Here is a 16,880-nt window from a genome sequence, read left to right on the forward strand (position 1 = left end):
TTAAAATAAAAGAGTAAAGAGGACCTACAGAGGGACACCAGGGATGCATGGACACAGAGGAAATAACCATCAGTGAAAAGGTGACCATCTGCAAACCAAGAAAAGAGGCCTCAGGAGAAAGCAAACCTGCTGACACCTCAGTTTTGGTCTTCCAACCTCCGTTTCTCCACTGTGGAAAAATAAAGTTCTGTTATTTCAGCCACCTATTCTGTGCTATTTTGTTATAATAGCTTGTGATATTGTGATTTATAATAAGTAATATATATATTTGGTCTTCTTCCCCTTCCTAGCACAAAGCTCCTAAAACCCTTGGATGCTGAGAACAGAGGAAGGTGTCTTTTGTTATGTTACTTAGGAGACTTTTGGAAAACCTCTAGGTAACCTATGAGTGGAAGCTGGTTGTCAGGGAAACCAACCATATGATCAGAGCTTTGGAAATTTCAATCCTTCTCCCACAACCTTCATCTCTGGGCAGAGAAGAGGGGCTGGAGATTGAGTTCATTAATTGATGGTCTATGATTTAATCAATCACACCTATGGAATGAAGCCTCCATAAAAACCCGAAAGGACAGAGTTCAGAGAGCTTCCAGATTGTGAACACCTAGAGATCTGAGGAAAGCGGTGAGCCTAGAGAGCATGGAAGCTTGGTGCCCCTTCCAACATTGCCCTATGCATCTCTTCCACCTGGCTATTCCCAAGTTATATCCTTTCTATTAAACTAGTGAGCTAGTAAGTAAAATGTTTCTCTGAGTTCTGTAAGCCACTGTAGCAAATTAATCAAACCCAAGTATTTGGGTTGGTCAAAGCACAGGTGACAAAATGGACTAGCAATTGGCGTCTGAAGGTGAGGGCAGCAATCTTAGAGAGCTGAGTACATAACCTGTGGAATTTGATGCTATCTCTAGGTGGACAGTGACAGAATTGAGTCACTTGTTTGGTGGTGTGAAAACACGTATTCTAAAGCCCTACCAAGCTGATACAGTTGCTTAAAACAGCTCAGCATGATCTGGATGACCACTAAACTTGGGCTCCCTCTGGTGCCGTTCTCCCTTGCTCACTGCCTTCTAGACAGGCTGGCCTTCTCTAGTAACCAGAACAGGTGAGCCCTGTTTCAGGCTCCGGGCCTTTGCCTGCATCGTTCCTTCTCCCTAGAGTTCTGTAACCCCCTTGCTTTTGAAATACCCAACTCCTTTTCCCACCACTCCTATCACTTCCTCAGAGATGCCTCCCTGACCACCCCATAGAATGAAGTGGCCCACTGATATTCTCTGTCCCAGGCCTTGGTATATTTCTTTTAGAGATTTTATGAAAGATTATGAGGTATAATCATTTTGTTTACTTTTGTCACCATGTTGTCTTTTCCAGTAGGAGACATCAACCTCCATGAGGGTGGGAACATATCTAGTTCATAGTTGTGTCTCTATGCCTAGGACATCCTATACTTTCAATTAATAATTTCTGGAGGAGTTCATGGAATGTATGCTGTCTGGTATTTCCTGTTGGTTAAATTTATATTTAACTACGTGTTGAATGAGAGGAGGAAGTGCAAGCCTGGCCTTTCTGGATGTAAGATGGGTAGCCCAGGGAGTGACACGCTCCAGCTTCCGTTAAACCACTTAATGCCTTTTACTGACCTCATTGGCTTGGAGTAAAGATGGTCTTCCAAGCAGTTTGTTAGTGGTTCTAGTAACAGCATGGTAAGAGTAGAGGTTGGAAAGAAACTTAAAATTGGTCAGAATGTCAACTGTGGTGCATTCTCTTCTAACTCTGCTCCAACTCTACCTCGTTTGTTAAACAAAAACATGTATTCGAACACTTATTTGTTTCCTTTGTAATGACCCAACAATATAAAACCCAAACTATTTTATAAGTTTTGTAGACAGGAAGACTATTCCAACCACCACATACCACAAAAGATGAACTGTTCCACAAAAGACTAACAAGTGGAAATTGGAATCTGCTCCAAGTAAGCCAGAAGTGAAAGGAATCTGTTATGATCTTCACATCTAACATGAAACCAAGATTCAAAGCAGTGATTGCCCTGCCTCAGCTGGCCCTAAACATCTCCTAGTCTGAGAAATTCATGCCTGCCAGATTGCTTGAACAATGCAATATTATTTCAAAACATCTATGTTTATGCAAAAACAGAGAGACCAGTTAATAAAAAATAAGGATATAATGAGTTACTGAAGTTCCATTAATAAAATCTACTTCAAAAGGTATTTATGCCGAAACTGGTTTGGCTCAGTGGATAGAGCGTCGGCCTGTGGACTCAAGGATCCCAGGTTCGATTCCGGTCAAGGGCATGTACCTTGATTGTGGGCACATCCCCAGTAGGGAGTGTGCAAGAGGCAGCTGATTGATGTTTCTCTCTCATCGATGTTTCTAACTCTCTATCCCTCTCTCTTCCTCTCTGTAAAAAATCAATAAAATATATTTTAAAAAAAAAAGGTATTTATACTTTCTGTTCCAAAGGTTCAGGAGCTTCTGAACATGTTTAAGGGGAGCAAAAATATTATGTTTGCATGTTTCTGCTAAATGAATCTAATATGAACAGAGTTGGCTAATCACCTCAATAATCAGCTCAAGGCTTTACCTCTAAAAGAAACCCAAATACTAACATTCCCATTTTTCTCATTTTATAACCATAGGTGTGCCTTATTTTAAAAGACCATTGTATTTCTGAAAGGTTGTGGGCAAACATTTTTGGAAATGGAATCCTCTAATATCTAAAGATGCCAACTATTTTAGGGATCCTTATACTGAACTTTGTTTACAATATTAATAAATATGTTTTAATGAAAATGTTCACTTTCTAATTCTTCCATATTTATAAAAATAGACTTTTGAGGCTCAGATTTGTTTGTCTTACAAAGTTTAAAAAGGATTAAACACCATGATCAAGTAGGATTTATCTCAGGAATGCAAGATTGGCTTAACATAGAAAAGTCAGTTAATGTAATACATCACACCAATAGAATAAAGGTCAACCTCCACAGGATCATCTCAGTAGATGCAGAAAATTCATTTGACAAAATTCAAGACTCCTTTTTGATAAAAAACAAACAAACAAACACTTAACAAACTAGGAATAGAAAGAAATTTCCTCAACTTGATACAGGGCACTTACAAAAAACTTATATTAAACATCATACTTAATGGTGAAAGACTGGGTATTTTATGAGGAACAAGACCAGGATGGCCTTTCTCCCATTTCTATTCAACATTATGCAGGACATTCTAGACAGGGCAACTAGGCAAGAATAAGAAATAGAAGGCATCTAGATTGTAAAAGAAGAAGTAAAACTATCCTATAAGCTGATAATGTGATCTTACATATAGAAAATTTTAAGGAATCCACTAAAAACTATTAGAACTAATAAACAAGTTCAGCAAGGTTGCAAAATACAAGAGCAATATACAAAATATAAATTGTATTTCTACACAAGTTACAATGAGCACCCAAAAATGAAATAGAAAAGAATTCAGTTTACAAAACTATCAAAAAGAAAATCAATGGAAAAAATATCCTTGGGTGAGAATTAAAAAACACACACACACATATAATTTTAAAGCAACCAATTAATGTATCTTTGTCATGTCAATGTTTCTCTCCCCTCCCTCTCCCCCTTTTTCCCTCCCACTCTCTCTAAAAATTGATGGAAAAAAATATTCTCAATCCTTGAGTGAGGATTAAAAAAAAGAAATCTGCCAGCTGGTGTTATACCACCTGCCTTATCAGGACCCTTTAACACACAATTCTTTGTCATACTACTGCTACAACCAGCACAAAACAAAACAAAGCCTCATTTTTTTGCCTTTGAATTTCTAGGAAAATGCTGGGAATTATCACCTGTAACACATACCACTAATTGGTCTTGCCCATGATTTTCTGCCGTCTTTAATTGGGTGCTTGTCCTTTTAAATTTTAGCTGAGCTCTCAAGAGAGCATCAGAGATGTCAGTTTCTCTTAATGCCACAACTTGCACACCCAGCACGGCACTGCCTGCTGTCCCTTCCTCCCTCATATGCCACTGTGAGGAGCTCCCATGCCACTTGAATTTTATTTGCTTATTGACTTTTCAAGGTTCTGTCTAATCCAATCCTTCCCCAAGGTCTCCCTGTATGGAGGAAGGTGCTCAGACACACTGATGACATAAGGCTAGCTTTAAGGGATGAGCCCAATGAATGAAAACAGGGAGTAATGGGACAGTCATGAGTTCTCATACTCTTTCTCTTAGCGCCATAAACCCCAAGCTGCCTCCGAGAGGCTGAGCCAGAGGGACAGTTGCAGGCTGTCATTTAAATTCATGTCTCACTCAGGCCCTGGCCAGGTAGCTCAGTTGGTTCGAGTGCTGTCTCAATACACCCAAGTTGTGGGTTTGATACCCAATCAGGGCACATTGAAGAATCAACCAATGAAGGTGTAAATAAGTGGAACTACAAATTGATGTTTTAGCTCTCTCTCCCTCTAAAAAGTAAACAAATAAAAGAGCTTATAAAAAAAAAAAAGTATCTGCCCTAGCTGGTTTGGCTCAGTGGCTAGAGCATCGACCTATGGACTGAAGGATCCCGGGATCGATTCCCAGTGTGGGGCTTGAAAGAGGCAGCTGATCAATGATTCTCTCTCATCATTGATGTTTCTATCTCTCTCCCTCTCCCTTCCTCTCTGAAATCAATAAAAATATATATTTTTTAAAAAAACAATGTCCTAGTCAGGTCACCTTCCCATCTACTTTTGTCACATGACTGGGAACTAAGGGATTGGAAAATAAGCCGTTCCAAGTCCATTTGAAATGCACCCGTTAAGGAGACTGTGCTTTGCCCTCCAGGCACCTCTCTGAGCTCACCTGCAGTGTTTGAGAAGTAGAGGAGTTACCTGAGCACAGTCTCTACTCTAACTCTGGTTGCAGGTCCCCTCCCCTGATCTGGTGTCCAGCGGTAGCGCTTCTGCAGCCCGTGGTTCCAGCTGAGCGGGAGAGCATGCCTCACAGAGCCAACATCTGCTCCTCTGCTTCCAGCTGAGCCCTCAGAAATAGAGCTCTGAGCTGGAGATACCCATCTCAATCCAGTGAGTGTACTTAAAAACTCAGGGGCTTTGATCGTTGCTTGGCAGAAGCCCTAACTGCTAACGACCAGAAGCTTTGCCATTTCCTCTTTATCTGTCTTCTTTCATACTGCCCCAGCTCTGCTTAGTAGCAGAGGTCTGCACAATGCCAGACCTTCCTCCCAGTGTTTGGAACACACCAGGGTGTGGGTGAAGGGTGGGGTGGGGATGAGAAGGGTTGGGGGAGGGAAGAGAAAGTTCTTTAAAGGAAGACGCAGAACAAAAACAGAATTAAAATGCATGGTTACCTACAAAGAAAGGCCTACCTTACATAAATGGCATATTTTGAAACTTTTTTCCGAACGATTCTGAAATGAAAAGAGTGCAGACTGGCTTCAATTTAACCATGGCACCATTAAAAACCCTAACATGGCCCCCTCTGAGTGGTACAGGAAACACAGAGATAACCTTTGCTGTTTTTATACTTGAACAACTCAAATTGTTGGTGTGAGAGGAAAACAACATACATTTAAAAGCAAGGTGACGTTCTTCTCACAGCCAGTATAAATCTCAAGCCAGCAAGCCCATTTTATCTTGTTCACAGTAGCTTATTTCAGTGGTTATGACTGTAATTTCATAATGTATATATTCCTATTTGCCTTCAATGCAATTATAGGATGTTTTGATCATTTCTGTGATCTATTAAAAGTACAGTAAGGAAATTTGAAGACCCTGTATTTTTGCAGGCTCTTAATTTTATAATGGACAAAGCACTGATAACTGAAATTTCATTTAAAAACAAACCAACCTTCCCCTGTTGGTCAAATTGTAGCAGTGGTTTTAACTTCCATTTTAAAGCTTCTTTGAATCCTTTCCTGGTCCCACCCTTCTGGGGGGTAAGGAGGCAAAATGGCTATAAATATAAACGAAAGAGAGATCAGGAGAAGCTAATCAGGTAATTAAAAACTGACTTGGGGTTAGTTCTCTCCCAGCCCTCCCCCTCTCCCCCCCCTTCCTTGACTTGGGTAATAACATCTCTCCTTTGGATTACGTTCAATACCCAAAATTTTTTTTTTTAAATCAGCATTTAAGTTATAAAAAGGAACCAAATTTATTAAATCATATGTAGCTTGGTATTAATATTAACATGCTACAAAAATTACAAGGAGTATGGTATTTAAAACAAACACAAACAAACCTGCTTTCCTCATCTAACAAATCCCCAAGTTAAGTAAAACATAAGACAGGCAATTTACCACCTCCACTGAAATAAATACACATTCTCCAATTTTATATATGTTGTGTCCTAAAGTTCAAAAACAAGTGACAAAATACATTTCCCTCAAAAACAGTGATATGAATGGAGATCAAGGATTCCAGATGGTTCTACAACTACAACAGACTTTCTAATAATGTCTTTGAATTAGATTTCAGTAATACTACATAATACTTCTCTTAGTGAAGAGGATGCGTTTAAATACTAGACACTTTATCAAATATAAAAATTACACAGAAAAGCTCAAACAAGAAGGTTATGGATTAAAACAAACAAAACCACTCTTCAGACAATGTCCCGTATACAGAAACGTGGCTATCTTTACATTAACATTGAAATCTGTTGAGGTAGGTCTTCCTGGTGGAGAGGGGTCAAGGTGTCACAGGGCCCACCCTGTAAGTGGCTGGTGAGAGACCCATTGCTTTGCCTTCTGAAACACTATCTCCATTAGCATTAGCTGGACCAGTCAGGGCTCAGGCATTGCGGGAGGAGTATGTATCCTTCATTTCTGATGCCCTTTTATGGCTCCCCTTCTCTCCAACTATGGCCCATCTAATTGCAGATGGCACGGTATGAATCATTTTAGCCCCTTTTCCCTATTGAGACATAAAATGCAAATGTCTGCTTCAGATCTAAAACTGTGTGGATTTTTCGTTAAATGTATAATCAAGCAACAAGGGTAAATGAGTGATACCAATTCCCTCATTTTTATGGAGAAGACATTATTAGCCATCTGGAAAGGGGAGAGGGAAGGCTAAGAAATGGACTTACAAGAGCAGGGAAAGAATACAGAAGGTAAAATTGAGGCTCTAGCTTTTAGTGTCAGCACACAAATGCATATGCACATCTGGGAATGGAGGATCTCCTTGACATGACTTGAAAACAAAAGCATCTCTACTTCATGTAACAAGTTATGACTCAAACAAGGAACCTAAATTCTACACTTAGGGAAAATAAGTACACAACACTAAAAGGAGAAAACAGAAAGTTTCTTCCCATTTTCCTAGGCACAGGGCGTCTTCAAGAAAATTTCAGGCCTGGCTGGCATTGTTCAGTGGTTGAGCATTGACCTACGAACCAGAGGTCACAGTTTGATTCCCGGTCAGGGCACAAACCTAGGCAGTCGGCGTATGTATGGGAGGCGACCAATCAATGTTCTCTCTCACTTCCTCTCTCTAAAAAACCTATTAAAAATAAAATTTACTAAAAAATAAATTAAAAATCAAACTGCCTTCTGACCCAGTGATTCCACTTCTGGGTATATATCTGAAAAAGCTCAAAACACTAATTTGAAAGAACATATGCACCCTTATGTACACTGCAGCACTACCTACAATAGTCAAGATTTGAAAGCAGCCCAATTGCCCATCAGTAGATGAGTGGATAAAAAAACAGGTAGGGAAAAAAAAGATGGCGACCGGCTGGAAGGTAGGGAGAGAGTGCGAGTGAGGAACCCATAGAGGAGAGTGTAGACGTGTGTGGTGTGTGTGTGTGTGTGAGCTAGGGTCAGTTAGATTCTGCACGTCTTCCAAGGGGCTCCCTAACTGGGCAGTCCTAAACGGCGCAGCCCCGCGCACAAAGCGGACACTTCTCAGCGGCTGGTGCGGACGCGGAGACCACGCCATCTTGGGAAACAGAGCTGCCTGAGACACGGATCCTGGCTTCTGACACAAACCAGGACCCTGCAGCCACTGGGCACAGAGAACTGCTATCACAGCTTCAGACCAACAAACAAGAATCCAGACTTCTCAGCAGAATTCCGTGAGTCAAAGAGCCTACCCCACTCCCAGCAGGCGCGCGAGCGCCATAGTAACTGATAGACCCGCCCCTCCCCCAAGCTGCTGAACGCTCACAGGCGCGCCGAGAGCGCAGTAACTGATAGACCCGCCCCTCGCCCAAGCTGCCGAGCTTTGCGCAGGGACGCGCTCCCCACTAGGGAATTTGGCGCGGCACGGGACAGAAGCAGCTCCCGGTGGGGGAAATCTGTCAGTGCGCACAGAGGGCTCCCCTTCGGGGAATTTGGCTTGCGGGTCACAGCTCCCCCTTCTGGGAATCTTAGAGCGTGCACAGAAGGGCTTCCCTTCGGGGAAGTTGGCGCGCAGGACGGACTCCGCCCCCCTTCCGGGACTTTGGGAGAGTGCACCACAGAGTCAGCTCACCTTCAGGATTTTAAGAATGTGCGCTCTAGCCGGTTTGGCTCAGTAGAGAGAGCACACACAGGACGCAGCTCCACTTCAGGGAATTTGGCACGCCGGACACAGCTGCCTGGGATCCCTGACTCACAGCGCATTCACACTAAGAGCCAGCGATCCCAATTGTTGGTGCATGCACACACAGGGACCCTGATTCTCAACGAGAAACCTCACAAGGCAACAGAGACTTTGACACTCGAGTCTTGGTGCAGACACAGGGAAACTCTGACTCCTGGCACATCCTAAGGATCTCATTTTCGGCGCATACCAACAGTGTGGTGCAGACAGGGCCCCTGATTCCAAGTGTGCACACGAGACCACACAGAACACTGGGGACACTGACCCTGGGCAAGTCTGGTTCCCACCAACCAAAGGCAGCCACACGTCCTAGTGTCAGAGCACTCCAGTGAAACTCGGGTGGAGCGAAGTCCCCACAGCACACGGCCCAGGTCCACGCAAACGGAAACTTGAGCTTTCTGGTAATAGCCAGAATGGGGAAACGAAATATCTCACAGAGGAAAGAAAATGTGGAGTCGCCAAGAAAGGAAATTAGTGAAACTGAAGCTTGCAACATGACCGAAAAGGAGTTCAGAGTAATGGTCGTGGAATTTATACAACAGATGGATGAGAAAATCAACAACTTATGCAAGAATCAGGAAGAAATGAAGAGTGATATAGCTACAATCAAAAACACCATGGAAAGTTTCAACAGTAGACTACAAGAAGCAGAGGACCGAATTAGTGAGTTAGAAGATCAGGTACAGAAACAAGCTCAAGCTGAACAGCAATTGGAGAAAAAAATTAAAAAGCAGGAGGAAAGCCTAAGGGAGCTTCGGGACAACATGAAACGAAGTAACATGCGTATAATAGGGCTGCCAGAAGGACAAGAAGAGCAGGGTTTAGAAAATCTATTTGAAGAAATAATGACAGAAAACTTCCCGGATATGGGAAAGATAAAAGTTACACAAGTAAAGAGAGTCCCAAGCAGGATCAACCCCAAAAGACCCACACCAAGACATGTCATAATTTCAATGGCAAATATAAATGATAAAGAGAGAATCCTAAAGGCGGCAAGAGAGAGACAGAGAGTTACCTACAAAGGAACACCCATCACATTGTCAAATGATTACTCATCAGAAACACAACAAGCTAGAAGTGAATGGAAGGAGGTATACAAAGTGTTGCAAAGCAAAGGACTGAATCCAAGAATACTATATCCAGCAAGACTATCAATCAAAATTGAAGGGGAAATCAGGAGCTTTGCAGACAAAAAAAGCCTCAGGGAATTTATCACCACCAAACCAGCAATGCAAGAATTGCTAAAGGAAATACTGTAAAAAGAAGAAATAAACAGGTAAGAAGGAATACAGACACAAAAATAGATATGACTGCAAACAAATACCTTTCAGTAATAACTTTAAATGTAAACGGACTAAATGCTCCAATCAAAAGACATCGAGTAGCTGAATGGATAAAAAAACACGACCCATGTATATGCTGTCTACAAGAGACCCACCTCAGAACAAGAGACTCACACAGATTGAAAGTGAAGGGATGGAAAAATATCTTTCAGGCAAATGGAAATGAAAAAAAAGCAGGGGTAGCAATACTTATATCTGACAAAATAGACCTCAAAGTAAATGCCATAACAAGAGATAAGGAAGGCCACTTCATAATACTAAAGGGAGAAATCCAACAAGAAGAAATAATTCTGGTAAACATATATGCTCCCAATATAGGAGCACCCAAATACATAAAAAAAACTCCTGGAGGATATCAAGGGAGAGATTAATAGCAATACAATCATAGTAGGAGACTTTAATACCCCACTATCACCACTGGACAAATCCTCTAAACAAAAAATCAGCAAAGAAACAGCAATCTTAAATGACTCACTAGACCAGATGGAATTAATTGACATCTTCAGAACATTTCACCCCAAAGCCACAGAATATACATTCTTCTCAAGTGCACATGGGTCATTTTCAAAGATAGACCATATGCTGGGTCACAGGCAAAATCTCTTCAACTTCAAGAAGATAGAAATTATATCAAGCATCTTCTCAGATCACAGTGGCATAAAACTGGAAATCAACTACAATAAATACAATCCAAAGAAATCAAACACATGGAGACTAAACAGCATGCTATTAAACAAGGACTGGGTCACCAGAGAGATCAAGGAAGAAATAAAAAACATCATGGCAACAAATGACAATGAAAACACAACAATCCAAAATCTATGGGACACAGCGAAAGCAGTCTTGAGAGGGAAGTTCATAGCTCTACAAGCCTATTGCAAAAAACAAGAAACAATGATAATAAATTACTTAACCCTACGACTCAAAGAGCTAGAAAAAGCGCAGCAAGAAAAGCCCAGTGTAACCAGAAGGAAGGAAATAACAAAGATCAGAGCGGAGATAAATGACATAGAGACCAAAGAAACAATACATAAGATCAACAAAACCAAGAGCTGGTTCTTTGAAAGGATAAACAAGATTGATGGACCTCTAGCCAGGCTCACCAAGAAGCAAAGAGAGAGGACCCAAATAAACAAAATCAGAAATGAAAGAGGTGAAATAACAACAGACCCTGCTGAGATACAAAGGATTGTTACAAAATACTACGAACAACTCTATTCCAACAAACTGGACAACCTGGAGGAAATGGACATATTCCTAGAAAAATATAACCTTCCAAAAATCAATCAAGAAGAATCTAAACAGCTCAATAGGCCAATAACTATGGACGAAATTGAAGCAGTCATCAAAAAGCTTCCGGCAAACAAAAGCCCGGGGCCTGATGGCTTCACAGGAGAGTTTTACCAAACATTCAAGGAAGAACTAAAACTTATCCTCCTCAGACTATTCCAAAAAATTCAAGAGGAAGGAACACTTCCAAGCTCCTTCTATGAAGCCAGCATCACCCTAATACCAAAACCAGATAAAGACAACACAATGAAAGAGAATTACAGACCAATATCCCTCATGAACATAGATGCCAAAATCCTCAACAAAATTCTAGCAAATCGGCTCCAGCAGTACATCAGAAAGATCATACACCATGACCAAGTAGGATTTATCCCAGGAATGCAAGGATGGTACAATATCCGCAAATCAATAAACGTGATACATCACATAAACAAATTGAAAGATAAAAATCACATAGTCATATCAATTGATGCAGAAAAAGCATTTGACAAAATCCAACACCCTTTCTTGATAAAAACTCTCAACAAGATGGGAATAAAAGGCTCATACCTCAACATAATACAAGCTATATATGATAAACCCACAGCAAACATCATACTCAATGGACAAAAACTAAAAACATTTCCCCTAAGAACAGGAACAAGACAGGGATGCCCACTCTCACCACTCCTGTTTGACATAGTACTGGAAGTATTAGCCATTGCAATTAGACAAGAAGAAGAAATAAAAGGCATCCAAATTGGAAAAGAACAAGTAAAGCTGTCTTTATTTGCAGACGACATGATATTGTACATAAAAAATCCAAAAGACTCCGTCAAAAAACTAATAGACTTAATAAAGGAATTCGGCAATGTAGCAGGATACAAAATTAACGCCAAGAAATCTATGGCCTTTCTATACACCAATAGTGAACTTACAGACAGAGAGACTAAAAAGGCAATCCCATTTACCATCGCGCCAAAAAAATTGAGATACCTAGGAATAAACTTAACTAAGGAGGTAAAAGACCTATACACGGAAAACTACAGGACACTGAAAAAAGAGATAGAGGAAGACGTAAACAGATGGAAGAACATACCATGTTCATGGATTGGTAGAATCAACATCATTAAAATGTCCATACTACCCAAAGCAATCTATAGATTCAATGCACTCCCCATTAAAATACCAACGGCATATTTCACAGACCTTGAAAGAACTCTCCAAAAATTCATCTGGAATAAAAAAAGACCCCGAATAGCCACAGCAATCCTGAGAAAGAAGAATAAAGTAGGAGGGATCTCAATACCAGATTTCAAGCTGTATTACAAAGCCACTGTTCTCAAAACAGCCTGGTACTGGCACAAGAACAGACATATAGATCAATGGAACAGAATAGAGAATCCAGATATTGACCCAAACCACTATGCTCAATTAATATTTGACAAAGGAGGCATGAACATACAATGGAATAAAGACAGTCTCTTCAATAAATGGTGTTGGGAAAATTGGACGGATACATGCAAAAAAATGAAGCTTGATCACCAACTTACGCCATACACAAAAATAAACTCAAAATGGATACAGGACTTAAACATAAGACGGGAAACCATAAAAATACTAGAGCAATCCACAGGCAGCAAAATCTCAGACATATGCCAAAAGAAATTCTTCACTGACACTGCTCCTAGGGCAGTGGAAGCTAAAGAGAAAATTAACAAATGGGACTACATAAAAATAAAAAGCTTTTTCACAGCAAAAGAAACCATCAACAAAACAACAAGAAGGCCCACTACATGGGAGAACATATTTGCAAATGGCATCACTGATAAAGGTTTAATCTCCAACATCTACAGGCAGCTTATACAACTTAATAAAAGGAAGATAAATGATCCAATAAAAAAATGGGCAACAGACCTAAATAGAATCTTTTCAAAAGAAGACAGAAGGAAGGCCAAGAGACACGAAAACATGCTCAACGTCACTAATTATCCGAGAGATGCAAATCAAAACAACAATGCGGTACCATCTCACACCTGTCAGAATGGCTATCATCAACAAATCAACAAACAACAAGTGTTGGCGAGGATGCGGAGAAAAAGGAACCCTCGTGCACTGCTGGTGGGAATGCAGATTGGTGCAGCCACTGTGGAGAACAGTATGGAGTTTCCTCAAAAAACTGAAAATGGAACTCCCATTTGACCCAGTAATCCCACTCCTGGGAATATATCCGAAGAAACTAGAAACACCAATCAGAAAGGATATATGCACCCCTATGTTCATAGCAGCACAATTCACCATAGCTAAGATTTGGAAACAGCCTAGGTGCCCGTCAGCAGATGACTGGATCAGAAAACTGTGGTACATCTACACAATGGAATACTATGCTGCCATAAAAAAGAAGGAATTCTCATCATTTGCAGCAACCTGGATGGAATTGGAGAACATTATGTTAAGTGAAATAAGTCAGTCAATGAAAGAAAAATACCACATGATCTCACTCATTTATGGATAATAAAGAACATTATAAAATTGAACAAAAAGATAGATACAGAGACAGTAAAGCATCAAACAGACTGTCAAATTACAGGGGGAAGGTTAGGGAGAGATGGGGGAGATAAGAGATCAATCAAAGGACTTGTATGCATGCATATAAGCATAACCAATGGACGCAAAACTCTGGGGGGTGAGGGCATATATGGGAGTGGGGTGGGGGGGCAATGGCAAGATATGTCACATATAATACCTTAATAAAAAAAAAATACATTTAGCATAAAAAAAAACACAGGTAGGTTTACACAATGGAATACTACTTAGCTGTTAAAAAGAAAAAAAGGGACGCTTACCTTTTGCGACAGTCAAAAATTCAAAAAAAGCCAGTTAGAGAAAGACAAGTACAGTGGGCGCGGAGTGGCCAGGCCCTGCAGAGAGCTACTGGCGCACAGATTCGTGCGCAGGGCTACTAGTAAAAATATAAAAATTCAAAACAAGCCAGTTAGAGAAAGACAAGTACAGTGGAACCTCGGTTCTTGGACTTAAATTCATTTAGAAGGCTGTTTGAGAAGCCATTTGTTCAAAAACCGAATCATTTTCCCCCCCATTAGAAATAATGTAAATTGAATTAATCTGTTCCAGACCCCAAATGATTCAGCTTTTTGTTTAATATATTTTTATTTATTTCAGAGAGGGAGAGGGAGAGAGAGAAACATCAATGAGAATCATTGATTGGCTACCTCCTGTACACGCCCTACTGGAGATTGAGCAAGTCAGCATGGCTGTCACTGCCCAACTGCTTTTCATTTACCCAAATCAACACTTTTTCTACCGTTGTCTATGAGCACTGTTTCACACCCTTAGCAACATTAGAACTCTTGATGGCCTCTTTGTTTTAAAATTGTGATAATCATTGATTTTGCCAGCAACAAAAGCATTATCTCCTTAGTCTGTTGCCGGAGAGACACTTTCTATCATGCTAAGATATCAGCTTAAAAGGGTTGTCAGTTCAAACCAAAGTAACTGAAACATTTTTTCTGTGAACAACTTGTTTGAGAACCGAACTGTTTGAGATGGGAGACTTTGAGAAACGGGTTTGACTGTATCATTTCACTTATATGGGGAATCTAATGAACAAAATAAACTAACAAAATAGAAACAGACTCATAGATACAGAGAACAGACTGACAGCTGTCAGTGGGGAAAGGGTTGGCAAGCTGGGTGAAAAAGGTGAAGGGATTAAGCAAAAACAAACAAAAAATCTCATAGACACATTTCCAGAGGTTATGGGGGAGGGGCGGGAGGTAGGAGAGGGAAAGGGGAGATAAATGGGTGATGGAAGGAGACTTGGTCAACACACATACAATATACAGATGATGTATTATAGAATTGTATGCCTAAAACCTGTGATTTTACTAACCAATGCCACCACAATAAATTCAATCCTATCTAACAAAAGGGTGATGTGCAAATTAACCATCACTCTGTCACAAAGATGGCAGTGCCCAGTCCTCTCAGCCCCGCCAGAGTTCCTCAGTCCTGTGGGGGCGGCCACTGAGAGTGGGCAGTGTTCCGCACCCAGCCTCGGATGGGCCTCTGGGCAGTGGGTGCGGAGCGGCCAGGCCCGGCAGAGAGCTACTGGCGCACAGATCCGTGCGCAGGGCTACTAGTAAAAATATAAAAATTCAAAACAAGCTGCAAACACTCAAGGCCTTTGTGTAACCTTTAGCTCCCTAGTACCCTAAAGTGCCATGTCTTAAATCCTACCCTTTCTCCTTTCTCAGTCTACCCCTATCAAAACTTCCTTTCACCCCGGCTGGCGTAGCCCAGTGGTTGAGCGTTGATCTATGAACCAGAAAGTCACGATTCAATTCCTGGTCAGGGCACATGCCCAGGTTTTGGGCTCGATCCCCAGTGTGTGTGTGCGCGCGCAGGTGTGCAGGAGGCAGCCAGTCAATTATTCTCTTTCATCATTTATATTTCTCTCTCCTTCTCCTTCCTCTCCAAAATAAATAAAAATATAAAAAAACTCCTTTGTCTCAGAGAAGGGGGGTTAGGGCACCACTTAGTAGTTGAATCTCAATAGTACTAGTAAGGTGATATGTCAATGATCAGGTAGTAGACATCTCTCTTAGAGACTTGTGTTCTATGACACAAAGTTTAAAATCTCAATCTCTAACTGGTAGAATTTCAGGCAAAATAACTGAAAAATAATAAATAAAAAGCCAGGTTGTAGGTATATGTTGTCAGATGAGGTTAACTTTCCAGGTAGGCCTTACTGAGCGTGTGTACAGTTGTTTTGAGCCATCTCTGCTTTTCATGGCTTCCTCCTTTTATCTAAAGCTTAACTAAGAAATTCTCTGATACCATGGCTGTTCTGGAGACCACTCCTCACTCACCCACCCAATGACATAGGGGACTTTGCAGGGCAGTGGACAGATGGAAATATACCATAGAGAAAAATATGGCACACCAGAGTGTAATATCTAAAGTAAGATTATTACTGTTCATAATATATATATAATATACTTCAGGTAAATTATGTTATAAAAATATACAAAATCTTGTAAGAAAGAAACTTAGAAATGACTGATGCTTGGTAATTCTCTTTATGTCAACAGACTACAATGAAACCAGTTTTTGGCTAAGTTCCATCAATTTTTTTTCATTCTCTTTGACTTTCTCTCCTGGTCTTCTGTTATCCTTTCTACAGGTCGCTTCTTCAGCCCCTTCATTTTTCTGGTTTGTAGTTTGCTTAGGTCTTGCTTCTGCATATGAATCCTTCCATAAGTTGTACCAAAAGTATCCTGGGAGATATTTTTCTTTTTCTTTGGCTATGGAAGAGAATATAAATATTTAACCGTCTCTACTATCATTAACTGGCAAAAAAAAAATCAAATGTACAACTACCTTACTAATTTCCTCTAGTGAGCATCCCTTCAATGCTATAGTCTATAGTCCTTATCAACCTTTCTTCTCAAATTTAAGTGTACATAGAAATCACTTGCAGATCTTGTTAAAATGCAGATTATAGTTCAGTAAGTCTAGGGCAGGACCTGAGATTCAGTATTTCTAAAAATTCCCTGGTAAATTGTCAGACCCCACACTTTGATACCCAACATAATAGACTACACTAACCTTTAACATGCATTGAGAGAATTTCCTGTGTTTAGCTTAAAGAA

General features: G+C 40.6%; 1 protein-coding gene across 1 annotated transcript in view; it reads right to left on the reverse strand.

Annotated features, from left to right (window-relative positions):
* Positions 1 to 16,291: 16,291 nt before the first annotated feature.
* RPF2 (ribosome production factor 2 homolog) overlaps positions 16,292 to 16,880 on the reverse strand; it is a 35,722-nt gene continuing 35,133 nt past the window's right edge. The window contains exon 10 of the mRNA XM_079781118.1: positions 16,292 to 16,532. Within this exon, the coding sequence (XP_079637244.1) occupies positions 16,353 to 16,532 (180 nt within the window). The 3' untranslated portion in view covers positions 16,292 to 16,352. The remainder of the gene's footprint in view (positions 16,533 to 16,880) is intronic.

Source organism: Cnephaeus nilssonii (genome assembly GCF_951640355.1).
Source record: "Cnephaeus nilssonii genome assembly, chromosome: 9".
Lineage (NCBI taxonomy): Eukaryota > Metazoa > Chordata > Mammalia > Chiroptera > Vespertilionidae > Cnephaeus > Cnephaeus nilssonii.